Source organism: Pseudorca crassidens, chromosome 3 (assembly GCF_039906515.1).
Source record: "Pseudorca crassidens isolate mPseCra1 chromosome 3, mPseCra1.hap1, whole genome shotgun sequence".
Classification (NCBI taxonomy): Eukaryota; Metazoa; Chordata; class Mammalia; order Artiodactyla; family Delphinidae; genus Pseudorca; species Pseudorca crassidens.
The window spans coordinates 31,301,618-31,314,533 of NC_090298.1; the positions used below are offsets into that span (position 1 = coordinate 31,301,618).

Genomic DNA, 12,916 nt, shown 5'->3' on the forward strand with positions numbered 1-12,916 from the left:
GAACCTGCGTCCCCTGCATCGGCAGGCGGACTCTCAACCACTGCGCCACCAGGGAAGCCCTTCCTCCCATATATTTTTAAATGCCTAAAGTGTTTTTCCCGCAAGGACAGTCCCCTGTACTAGGAAGTTTTCCCAGCTCACCTCCAGTGAAATCTGTAGCAATTGGACCGCAACCAAGTGCTCAAGTGTATCTGTGCTCCACAGTCCACTCAGGACAGTGTCTTCTTTACCCATGAAGGAGGCAGTCCTAGATTTTGATCTTAACACCTGTGCTGTTGGATCACACCAGGTGCCACTTGTGATAGTCTGGTTCCTCTGAGAAACAGACACCAAGATAGGGTTAAACATATAAGAGAATTCTTGGGGAAAGGCCTGTCAAGGGAATGGGGGTGAGGGAGCCTGAGAAGGCTGGAGAAGAGAGCATGATGTAGGCCATACCCCTAAGAAAGAGAAAGGAAAGAAAGGAGTGTTACATGTCCATCAGCTGATAAACGGGTAATAAAATGTGGTACATCCATACGATGGAGCATTACTTGACAATAAAAAGAAATGAAGTATTGAAGCATACTACAACATAGATGAACCTCAGAAACATTATGCCAAGTGAAAGGAGCCAATTACAAAAGATAGCATATTGTATGGTTTCATTTATTTGAAATCTTCACATAGGCAAATATAGAGAGACAGAAACTAGGTTAGTAGTTGCTTAGGGCTGACAGATTAGGGAAAAGAGGGAGTGATTGCTAATGTGTATGGGGTTTCTTTTGGGGGTGATCCTAATGTTCTAAAATTGACTGAGGTAATGATTGCTCAGTTCTCTGAAAATACTGAAAAACATAGAACTGCATACGTAAAGTGGACAGATTCCGTGGTGTGTGAATTATATCTCAATAAAACCGTCATATTAAAAGAAAAGAAAAAGAGGATTGTACAGAAAGAGTCTCAGACTGTAGCACAATGCCCAGAATGTTTCAGCCAGGCTAATTAGGAGTCCTTTCTCCCCCGTGCTCAGTCGTTGGTGAAGAGGAGCCCGTGGAAAGCCTGGCTTGTCACACAGGTAGTGAGCGTGCTAGTCATTATGCTTTGCACAGTGGGAAGTCTGAGAGGCACATTTTCTTGGCTACATGTCCTATAATCCCAAACAAGTCACCTGTCCATACCCAGACCCAAGGTGTAAAGAAATACATGCCACATATTGATGAAAAGCAAAGCAAAGTTGTATTGCAAAGGAGTGTGACACACTTGCGTTACCTCATTAAATTCTCCTAGCAGTTTATGGAGTGGGTACTATTATTAATCTCGTTTAATAGATTAGCCCAAGATGATAAGTGGTGAAGCCTGGATTTGAACTCACCAGTCTGATTCCACCCTTTGTGCTTTTTATCATTATGCCATATTTTCATACAGTATATTAATTTGATTATCACAGAATCTTTTACAGAGGTTTTATTGTCTAATTTCCTTTTATTAAAATGAAGCCTTCATGGGCATAGGAAATTGCAAAGTACCTTTCTATGACAGTTCCTATATTTTTGTGTACATTACTCTCATAATCCTTACTACAGATCTCCAAAATCAGAGGAACAGGAGGAAATTATATTCAGTCTGGACCTATATCTATTCTGTTTTTTAATCTTGGCATTTAAAAAAATCCTGGAATATTTTTAATCCTGGTATGGTAAGTAAACCTAACATGTGATTGAAAATATAGAATTGATTGGAATTGCTTGATTATAACGAAGCTTGAAAATAGATTCTTAATGCAAAAGAAAATTTATATCTATTTAGGGGGACCTAAGAGTAGATTTGAGAGGACAGTTAAATGTTAGTACACCTAGTTTGTTAGCCCAGCATTTGCTTCATCTCGCTCTCGGAGTTTGTGTTTCGGAAGCATAGTTGCATTTCAGCAACGTTCTGAGAGGAGGTGCCCACTATAGACTGAATAAATAAATGTGTGGCATTGACACAAGGCAGGGCGATAGTAGGTCAAATGCAGCTCAGTTTCATTGGGAGTTGGGGAAAAAGAGTAAGAGTGGGAAGATGTGTAGGGCATGTTACTTGAAAGATTAATAAACTGTGAAACAGAAAGATTAAGCATCTTGGCCAGGGTCAAACTAAATGTAATAAGCTGAAATTTTAGGTCAAGTTGGCTTGGCTCTAAAACCAGTATTCTTTCCACTAAATTTTCTCCTATTTTCAGCCCAGAAATTTATTTAAATTCTCGCTTTTTTAAAATAGTTTATTCCACTGTTTTATTGATTACAAAACATGTTTTGATCCTTTTGAGGGCTGTCTTTCCTCTTGCATTGATAGATACACACTAGAGCAATGGAAAGATATTGGGATCTAGCTAGCTGCTGGATGTAAACTCACTGACCTCTGTTACCACCATAGAATATTTAGATTATTTAAAATTACAGAAAGTGGTATATTTAAGACTTTGGGCTAGGCGTCATATTTTTCTTTGAGAATTTGACATACTTCCTTAGAGAGGAAAAACTAGAATTAGCATAGCCACAGAAGGCAGGACCAGGACTCATAAGTAGATGTTAGAAGGAGGGAGGCTTGGACCCAGTTTAAGAAAGGTGTTGCCAATTAGAGCCACCCAGACAAACGTACTGTTGTTGCTTGTGATGTAATGAGTTCTGTACTGCTGGAGGCTCTATGACCATCTGCTGAGAAGGGACAGTTTGTACTGTATGAGCTCAGAGAGGGCCTTTAAAACTCTAGGTTTTTGTGCTTGCATTCCCCATCACTCTGAATATTTGACACTTGATGTTCTCCAAATCTAACATAAGGCACTCCTAAGAATAGGAAGCCTATATAAAGGAGTTAATAATCTCAACTTCCCTAAAGAATCATGTTCTTTGCCTAGGATGATTATAAAAGGAATTAAAGGAGAAGTTGCAGTTTTAGGTTTCCCATATTATGCCAGAAGTGTTTTTCAGTCAGGTTGACTTTGTTTTCAAAATGTGAGGGTATTTTTCATCACAGACTGTCCAAATATTGATGTTTTATGCAAATTTAAGATCTCCTCTGGCTATCCATTTTATTTCATTGGAATAAACTTTTGTTACTGGTTAAAGTGAAGTTAATAATTGAAGAGCACACTTGACATAAAATCTCAGTCGAAATGGAACTACCTGCTTGCTCTTGGGCTCGTGCGGCAGTGTACGTGATATGATTGCTTTGGATTCTGCAGCTTTTAAGGCTCTTTATCCCACCTGACTGGTATATGATATGTACATATCTATATATATGTGTGTGTATTTATATTTTAGAATATTGGTATTCATGATCTATTTTGCTCTATTAATAATAAAAAAGTACATTTGATCAGTTAGTCATCTAGTTCAAATCCATTTCCTTTACAGAAGATAAAATTGTGATCTGGAGAGGCTAAGTAATTTGTCCTGAGTCATACTGCTAGTTTTTGACTGAACTAAGTCCAGATTTCATATCTCCTAGTCCTGGACCAGTGCTCTTTTTGCTATACCACATTACCTTACTGGTAATTCATGAAGTGATGGGTCTTCCTTCTGTTAAGATGTATATATGTATTTATTAGCATTAAAAATAAATAAAACATTTAAAACAAATAAATTAATTTCACTGAGAGGCCAAATGTAAGTATAGGACTTTCTGGTAAACTGTTACCGCTGTAGTATCTTTCAAAAGCTTTATTTAGAGTTTAGGAGTTGATAAGTTGTTGAAATATAACTAAGTGGCATATTTTCCTTATTGAGATTAGTAGCGGAGTTCTGCTTTTCTGAGGAATAAAAAAAATATGTTCAATCTATTCTCCATGTGTCCAAGAATGATCTTTTAAAGATAAGCAAACCTAGTCACACTACTACTCCTCTGTGTAAAATCCTTTAGCAACTCCTTTTACCTTCAGGATAAAATTTAAGCCCTTAACATGGCCTACAAGGCGTGATCTGGGTCCTGCTTATGTCACCTCTCACCTGTCCTTTTCCTCTTAGACATGATTAACTTCTTTTAGTTCTTTGAATCAACCAGCTCCTTTCCCTTCAGGCCTTCCAATATGCGTGTGTTGGTTTTCTATCGCTTAGTAACAGATTACTACCGCAAATTTAGTGGCTTACAAAACCACCAGTTTATCATTTCACAATTTCTGTAGGTAAGAAGCCTGACATAGTATGGTTGGATTCTCTTCTTAGGGTTTTAGGGTTTCACCAGGCTACAGTCAAAGTACACTTGACCCTTGAACACGTGGGGAGGTGTGGGGTTAGGGGCACCAACACACACTCCTCTCGCCACCCTGCGAGCAGTTGAAAATCCACATATAACTTTACAGTCTGCCCTCCATATCCATGGTTCCACATTTGTGGATTCAACCAACCACAGATCATGTAGTACTGTACTATGTATTTATTGAAAAAAAATCTGTGCATAAGTGGACCTATGCAGTTAAAACCCATGTTCAGATCCCTGTTTCTTTGATACATCTTTTAAGTCTATAGTGGCATGTCAAACGCTTCTCATTCTTAAAATCTCTCTTCCTCTTCTGGCACGTCTTTATGGCTTCCTTCTCTGTCCTCAGCCAGGAGAAAGCTCTGCTTTTCTTTTTTTTTGGCTGCGTTGGGTCTTCATTGCTGTGCGTGGGCTTTCTCTAGTTGCAGCGAGCAGGGGCTACTCTTCGTTGCGGTGCACCGGCTTCTCCTTGAGGTGGTTTCTCTTGTTGCGGAGCACAGGCTCTAGGCACCTGGGCTTGGTAGTTGCAGCACAGGGGCCCTAGAGCACGCAGGCTTCAGTAGTTGCTGAGCGTGGGCTCAGCATCTGTGGCATGCAGCCTCAGTAGCTGTGGCTCGCGGGCTCTAGAGCACAGGCTCAGTAGTTGTGGCGCCTGGGCTTAGCTGCTCCACGGCATGTGGGATCTTCTCGGACCAGGGCTCGAACCCACGTCCCTGCATTGGCAGGTGGATTCTTAACCACTGAGCCACCAGGGAAGTCCCAAAAACTCTGCTTTTAAGGACTCATGTGACTCTTCAGTCCCACCTGGGTAATCCAGGACATAATCTCCCTATCGGCTAACTAATAACCTTCATTATACCTGCAAAGTCCCTTTTGCTAAGTAGAGTAACGTATTCATGGGCATAACACCAGCGATCGCAGAGGTCATGGGGTTCAAAATTCTGCTACCACAATGCAGTGAGTACCCTCTGACTGGAATAGCCTTTCTAGACCCTGCATCCTGCTCCTTCGTCTGCTGACTTTTACTTTATCCACTGCGTCTCTGATTTCTATTTTTCCCTCTCTTCTCATGCTCTGATTAAGAACCTCTCTTTAGTGCTCTCAAATTACTCTACACTTCCCCACTGTACCACTTGTCACTTCGTTTGCTTATCTGTGTCCTTTCAGGGGGACCGTCTATCACCTCTGAGAAGAGAAGCCATGTTTATCTCGGCACATTTGTGTTTCCCTGCTAACCCATGTATCTGCCATATAGTTGATTCCCAATATAAAAAAAAAAAGATGAATCAATGAATTATTTATATCCATGAAAAGAGGAAGCATGATTACTGTCTTTAATATAAATTTCTAAGACTTTCACATGGAGGAAGAGAGAAGACAATTTTATTATTTATTTATTACCATTTAACCTTCTGAAAAATTATTTAAATTTAAATTGTGACAATGGGACACAAGAATCATTAGAACTAACCTAGGAATATAGTGAAAAGAAATCTGAGTGTAACAGTTCCGCAGAAGGCCAAGGAAGCTCTGGTCCTTATTAAAACAGAAGGTCCGAGTTAAGTGATGTATTTGAGAAGACAATTTTAACTCAGTATATACAGTTTTTTTTTTTTGAAGACTTGCTTTTTTGAGGTAGTGTGTCCTCATTACTGGAAACTTTTTGGTGAAAGCTCAGTGATGGAGTGTTGGGGATATTATCGGGAGGCTGATGTACGTGAGCTCTGTTTTGTGATTCATTCTTTGTTATGGTTGCTGCAAATTGATGGAGATGGGTCATTTGTATTCCTATACCTGTGGCTGCCAGGAGAGACCTACATGCTGTCATCACTAGTAATGTCCCTGGCCATTCACTGTGTAATTATCCAGCCTGGTGGATCTGTGATAATTGACTCCCTAGTACTTTGGCCTGTTCTGGTTACTGAATCATACCTGGGTGGCAAGATTAGTGTAGTAGAGTTACTTTTATAAGTCATTAACTGTTTAGAAGTGACATTGCAAGTAAAAAGACTAATAACATACATCCGTAGAGAGGGGGTATAGGGTAGTGTTTAAGGGTAGGCTTTTTGGTTCAAACTCCTAACTCGACCACTTACTAGCTCTGTGATTTTGGACAAGGTACTTAAGTCTCTGTGCTTAGTTTCCTAATCTGTAAAATGAAGATAATCTTCTAGAGTGAATGTGAGCACCATAGGCAAGTTAGTAAAAGAATATAGTGCCTAGAGTATGGTAAGCATTGTGTAACGGCTAGCTGTCGTCATCATCATCAACAACAACATTATCCTACAGGCACACTAAAGATAGTTCAAGACTTACAACCATGTGCACAGTGTCTGGCATATACTAGGAATACAGTGATATTTTTGAGTTAATAATATGTTCATTTGTAATTTTTATTTATATTTATTCTTTCAGATAACTGTAGGAAATGGTCCCCAAAACTTTATAAGTATAATGAGAAGAGCTAAATGTGGTGCTAATCTTGTGTTGCTCAGAGCTGGCTAAGGCAGTCTGAAAAATATCTCCTACTAGAACTTAACCTTGTCTCTTCTTTTCACTTATTAAAGCAAATGGATGTTTTTAAAAGCCCTTTGAAATTTTTTCCAAAATAAAAAAACTATCATCAGGTGAAATTAATATTTTTCATGTAGCTATATATCATTTTTTGGATGATAAAGTAAAATATTCTTGCCACAAAAATGTTCTCATCTGAATTCAGATGAGATGTTAACACTTTGCTTATCTTTGCAAACAGGTTCATCCTAAATTCCACTATAAACAAGCTCATGACCCGGGCACAGATACTTCTTGCGTGACTTTTTCCTATGATGGTAATGTCCTTGCCTCTCGTGGAGGTAGGTTAGAAGCTTTCTTTTTAAAATGTTTCTATATATAAAATGATCGTATGTAACTAACAAATGTCACACTAATATCCTAGTGCTTAGTAAAGCTAGCTGTGCTTTTGTTAATGTACCTTTGCCAGTCTAGTTATTTTCATTAAAATGCATTTCCAACTTGGCAACATTATTTTATTAAAATTATCAAGTAAAATTTAGAAAATATGTACTTTTTTGCCTAAGTTTTCATTTTAGCTCCAAATTCCATCAGCATTTGGAGCCTGCAAGGATGACCATTGCCTCTACCTTATGGACTTTTGTAGATATTCTATATTCTTTCTATATCATTTTATAGTTCTGGGTCTGGTATTTCAAACTCTTCTATTTGCTGACCATTGATTTTTTTTCAGTTCAAACACTAATTCAGTTCAGTTAAAAAAATTTGTATACCTGGATGTTATTTTTTTTAATAGCTATGTAATTCTGTGTGGTCGTATTGTAAGTTTACCTATCCACACTCATATGATTGAATACAGATTGTTTCTAACTTTTTGCTAAATCTTTCTCACGTGAATAAGTAGTATGCTGATAGAAGGAAATAATAAAATAGTGAGGGCAGCTTATGAACAAAGCATTAGGGGGAAGCATGGGGCGTGACTGAGGATCTTCCAATAGGCCCATTTGTGGGGAGAGAAAAGAATCAAGATAAGTAGGTTGGAGCCGTGTTACAGATAGCCTTAAATATCACATAAAGGATTTAGTCTTTATTCCACAGGCCAAATTAATCTAGCAACACTGAGTTTAGTCATTCATTCACTCACTTTACTGTATATTGAGCAACTGATCTGAGCTAAGCATTATGCTAGGTGCTTGGCATAAACTGTGGACATCATAGCAGGGTTCCTTTCCTGAAAGAATTTACAGCCTGATGTAGAGGGTATGGAAGTGAGGGGAACATAGAGTTGGCACAGCTCTCCCCTCAGTTTAACTGGTCCATGCCCGTTTACCCTTGGGAGCTCTATCCAGATTCTCCTTCTTCCAAGGAAGCCTTCTACTGATATATTATACCCAAACTACCCTCACATAATTTTAAAAATCAAATCACATGCACATGTATTTTCTATTTACGGTATACATGGCAAAGATGGATATGTATAAAATATATGTTTTGGTTCATCAATTCTAACCTGTTCTTTGAGTCCTAAGATGACTCTTAATTAAGGCTATGTACTATACTCTGTACTTACATCAGTGATTCTTACCCCAAGAATGTATCTGAATCCCCTGGGAAGATTTTCAAAATCACAAATCCTCCACTAGGAAATTCTCACATTCACTCTCACACCTCTAGAGTGGTATACCCCAATCTCCAAGGTAGAGTGGGGAAAGAAGAGGGGAATAACAGAGGAGTGTACTTTGAAAATTCTTCCTGGAGGATTCTGAAATAGCCCAGCCCCACCCAGTTGGTTATTACTGCCTTAGAAGTATAGGATTAACTCCATTTCAGTCAAAGCCATTTTAGTGATAATTTTTACCTTCCCCTTCCATCCTATACTAGCTGTTGGGTAACATGTCGTCTACAGAACATGTATACTGTATTCCACCATTCTCCTTCCTGAGTGAATAGAGTATACCAGATGGAAGTCTCTCTGTTCAGCAGAGTCCCCAGAGTGTTGTAAGGTGCTCCTGCTAGCTCCAGAACCTGCCAGGTTAACTCAACTATTTAATACAGATTAATGTTTTCTTATTGTTTGAGGATTGTGGGGATGTGTAACCTTCTTTTAAAGACTAAAAGCAAAAAGGTTAGTCTTAACCAAGTTCTTCCAGTATAAGCAGGTCTCCAATCCAGCCAGTTGTGGATTAGAGCACCTGCCAAAAGTTGGGTTTCACAGTCAGGGTTGCTGGGGAGAGAATGGGGATTTTTATTGAATTCTCCACTCACCCCACTTGCATCTGGTACTGATTCCTTATTGGACCCAGGGGGTTGAGGCAGGTCTCAGCTGCGGACACTGGGGAAAAAGGACAGCAAAGATATTACTTATATGAGTTTTGGCTTTCATTGTGAACAGGAATTAGTTAGTAGCCCTATAGAAATACTTCAAAAGTGATTCTTTAAAGAATATTAATTATGCTTTAAATGGTTTGGAAAAGCTATACTCCCCAGCAAGGTGAAGAATGATAGCCACAGACAGAGTTACACTGGAGGGAAAGGAATCACATTGGCTCACTCTCATTAATGTTAATGGATAGTTTCACCCACACACTGGTGGGAAAAAGAATCTGTTGTGAACTGAACTATTTTCAGTCCTGGTGGTTGCTAAATTAATATCTTCTTAAGAAGTCAAGTTATGTTCAGATATACCACAGGGAAACTACCATCTGCTCTAAAGTCACTTTTTAGAGAAGATTCTCCAGGGTTCCTTCTAGCCTACAGATGCTACATCAATCTGGAAAGTAATTTCTAGGAAGCTAGTTCATTATCATGTATCTTTCTACTGTTCTCACAACTACGGCTCTCAAACTCCCTAGTTAAAAAGTAAAATGTGTTATGTGCATCCCCTTCCCTCCTGCCTCCTTCCTTTCTCTCTCTCCCCCTCCCTCCCCCGCCTCCCTCTCTCCCTTCCTTTTCTTATAGTTATACACTAAGTTTTGCAAACTCTAAACTTGGGGCTGGTTCTTTTTTTGCAAAATTTACTTTCTCTTTTTTTCCTTTCTCATTCCTCTATCAGGTGATGATACATTAAAATTATGGGACATCCGACAGTTTAATAAGCCACTTTTTTCAGCCTCGGGTCTTCCCACCATGTTCCCAATGTAAGTAGCATATTTTTAATATTCGATAAGCACAAGAGAATGGACAAGTAATTTTTTCATCTTCATGTTAATTTATAGTATGTGTCTTACATTTTCTAGAAAAGGGACTTGAAGAGTGATTGAAATAGGTTTTTTGAAAGATGAATTTTTATTTTTCCTTTCATTTCGTACATTCTTCAGAATATAAAATTCTATTTTTGAAATTGAAATCATGGCTGTTCATGTATTTGTGTGTGTGAATATATATATTGTATGCACACATAGGTCTTGGGGTAGTAAAAACATTTTAAAGGGTTGAATTGTTCTTTTAATAGTGTATAAATGACAGAGTAGGCCTGTCTTTTGTTTTCTTTTAAAATTTGAATCCTCCTACCATTAAAGCAATTCTTCATAGTTACTGAATATTATATGTCATTTTCTCAATTTTTTCTTATCATCATTTCAATCAGTAATTCGGTAACTGTCACTTATTCAAACTGTCTTGCTCTGGGTAGCTGAACACTGTTATCTGCATTCTACTGAGTTGATAACTGAAGCTTTAAAGATTTTTCTGCAAACAGCTGAGGTTGGGATTTCATCTCTAAGTCCTACAATTGGTGCCTAAGCAAAAATGTCTATTTTGGTAGAAATAAAATTTCTCACCTGTATTAAATAATGACCAAGAAGGAGAGTGTGAAGGTAATGGAAGCAGCAAATGGAGGAAGCTGTATAATCTCAGAGCACTAACTCTGACACAGTCTATTGCCCATGGCATTTATCTGTTAAAACAAACAGATGGATAAACAAACATGAATTTATAGCCGATACGAATCTTTTGAGCCTTATGCCTGCTGCAGGTAATGCTAACTAGATAGCGTCTTTGGCTCATGTCTTAGATTATTCACAGTCAGGTGGCCAGACCTCTCATCACAAGAGCTGTTGAATCACAGCCATCAGTTAGGTTCCAGCGGTACAAGCTGCTCCTCATTTCATGGTGCTTGACTTGACAAAACTCAAATTGTTTGAGAGGTGGTGCTGATAAAAATAGTTCCCAAACTGATCAAAATAATCACTACTTAGACGTAAGTCATACACTGTCTATTTGTGTATAGACAGGGTTAATGTCTATATTGAGTTTTTCCCACACGTTATTTACATTGAAAGATATTATAATGTATAGAAATTAGAGCACAGATTCTGGAGTCAGGCTGTCTAAGTTCGAATCCCAGCTGTACCACTTACTTTTGTGATCTTGGACAAGGTTTATTTAACCTCTTCCTGCCTCAGTTTCCTAATCAGTAAAATGGGGATAATAGTATCTACTTCATAGGATTATTGTGAGTATTAAGTGAATTAATATAAGTGCCTGACTTACTATAAACCCTATGTAAGAGTTGTCTCTTATTACAGTGAGGTTGTTTATATTTTAACTCATTATCACTGCACTGTTGTGGCATCATAAGCCTATACTTATAAACTCTTTTTGTCTGTAGGACTGACTGCTGTTTCAGTCCAGATGATAAACTCATAGTCACCGGTACATCTGTTCAAAGGGGATGTGGCAGCGGCAAACTTGTTTTCTTTGAGCGCAGGACTTTCCAAAGAGTGTATGAAATAGACATCACAGATGCGGTATGTGTGTTCTTTCCTCCCAGCCTTGAGAATGAAGTGAAGTTTGCCTCTTAGCCATTTTTGGTTTTGGTTTTGAAACAGAACATAAGTTCTTGCCCTTACAGTACAGTGGTAGCTGCTTTTTTTCTCCAACACAGGAATTATTAGTACATTGCAGACTGGCTTAGCTACACTTTTCCCTCCCCAACCCAATATTTCCTATAGGCCCACACTTTAGTCAGAATTTCAGCTGGGCCTGGGATGTTTACCCGCTCTGCCAACCAATTTGAGGAGAGAAGAAGCTGATCTTCATGTAACGTACATTAAGGAGCTTCCCACAATGTGCATGTTTGTAAGGATTCAGGGATTATGGACAGAAGTGAAACGTTATGCCCTCAGAATGTGATGAAGTGTATCATTGTTTGAAAACTTTGACAGAATTCTCCTTGTTAGAGGTGTCATTAAGGTAAGACTCAGCTTCCACTGAGGTTAATATCTATTTAGTTATTAGAAGTTTAAAACATTTCAGATTTAACTTCCACATCTGAAAAACCCCCCTTTAGTTTTCTTTACATATTTATGTAAGCACTAAAACACCAGCATGTGTGCATTCATTCATTCATTCATTCATGTCTAGAGACTGGAGCCGTATGTAATACAATAATAGTGAAGATTCCCAGAGGAAAATCTGAGTTCCTTTAAAGTCTTTGAAAGTATGTATTAGTATTTAGATGGTAAGGCAAATCATTGTTATTTTTCGAGTATGAAACAGGCCAATTAATGTCTGTGCAAATTTTCTTTGGCTCATAGTCAAATCCTTTAGTAATATCCTGTATCTTAAACAGTGCTCTTATGTAGATTTCTCTGGTTGTTTCAGCTCTACGTAAACAGTTGAGACATATTATGTACTTAAATGATTCAGACAATTGAACAACTGTTTTTAAATCACCAGCAAAAAGCTCCTGTCTCTAATGTTTTAATATTACTGTGGAGTCTTAAGTTGTAGGCACTAAATTTGAAACCATGGTATAGAGACAATGAACTAACAATGAGACTAATTCTAGATGAGTACTTTAAGTTTTATAGATTCTAATCTCATGACATAATTTGAAATGTGCCAACACTAATAATACTTTTTTTGGGGTGCATCCAGGAGCCAACTAAAACAGTAGAATCAAAGAAAAACACTCTTGACTCTATCAACTTTAATCTCAAAAAATAAAATTATTATAATGGGTTGTTCCAGAAGTAAGCTGGTTTTGTTTTGTTTTGTTTTTAATGCCTCTCAACGACTATACATCTCAGTATTACTCATGGGGTTGTGTTTTTAAATTATAATTTAAGTTGAAATGTAATTAAATTAAGGGATATAGAAGTATGATCGTACTTTTAAAGACATGTGGATGTCATAAGTGTACAGAACACACTGTTTGTTGTGTTGCTCTGAATTGCTTTTCTAA

At 38.0% G+C, this 12,916-nt stretch overlaps 1 protein-coding gene across 2 annotated transcripts in view; it reads left to right on the forward strand.

Moving 5' to 3' along the window:
• The window catches only part of WDR70 (WD repeat domain 70), a 313,153-nt gene that overhangs the window by 253,740 nt on the left and 46,497 nt on the right, over positions 1-12,916 (forward strand). For both annotated transcript variants that reach the window (XM_067730546.1, XM_067730545.1), the window contains exons 11-13: positions 6,971-7,070; positions 9,782-9,866; positions 11,339-11,477. In XM_067730546.1, the coding sequence (XP_067586647.1) occupies positions 6,971-7,070; positions 9,782-9,866; positions 11,339-11,477 (324 nt within the window). The remainder of the gene's footprint in view (positions 1-6,970; positions 7,071-9,781; positions 9,867-11,338; positions 11,478-12,916) is intronic.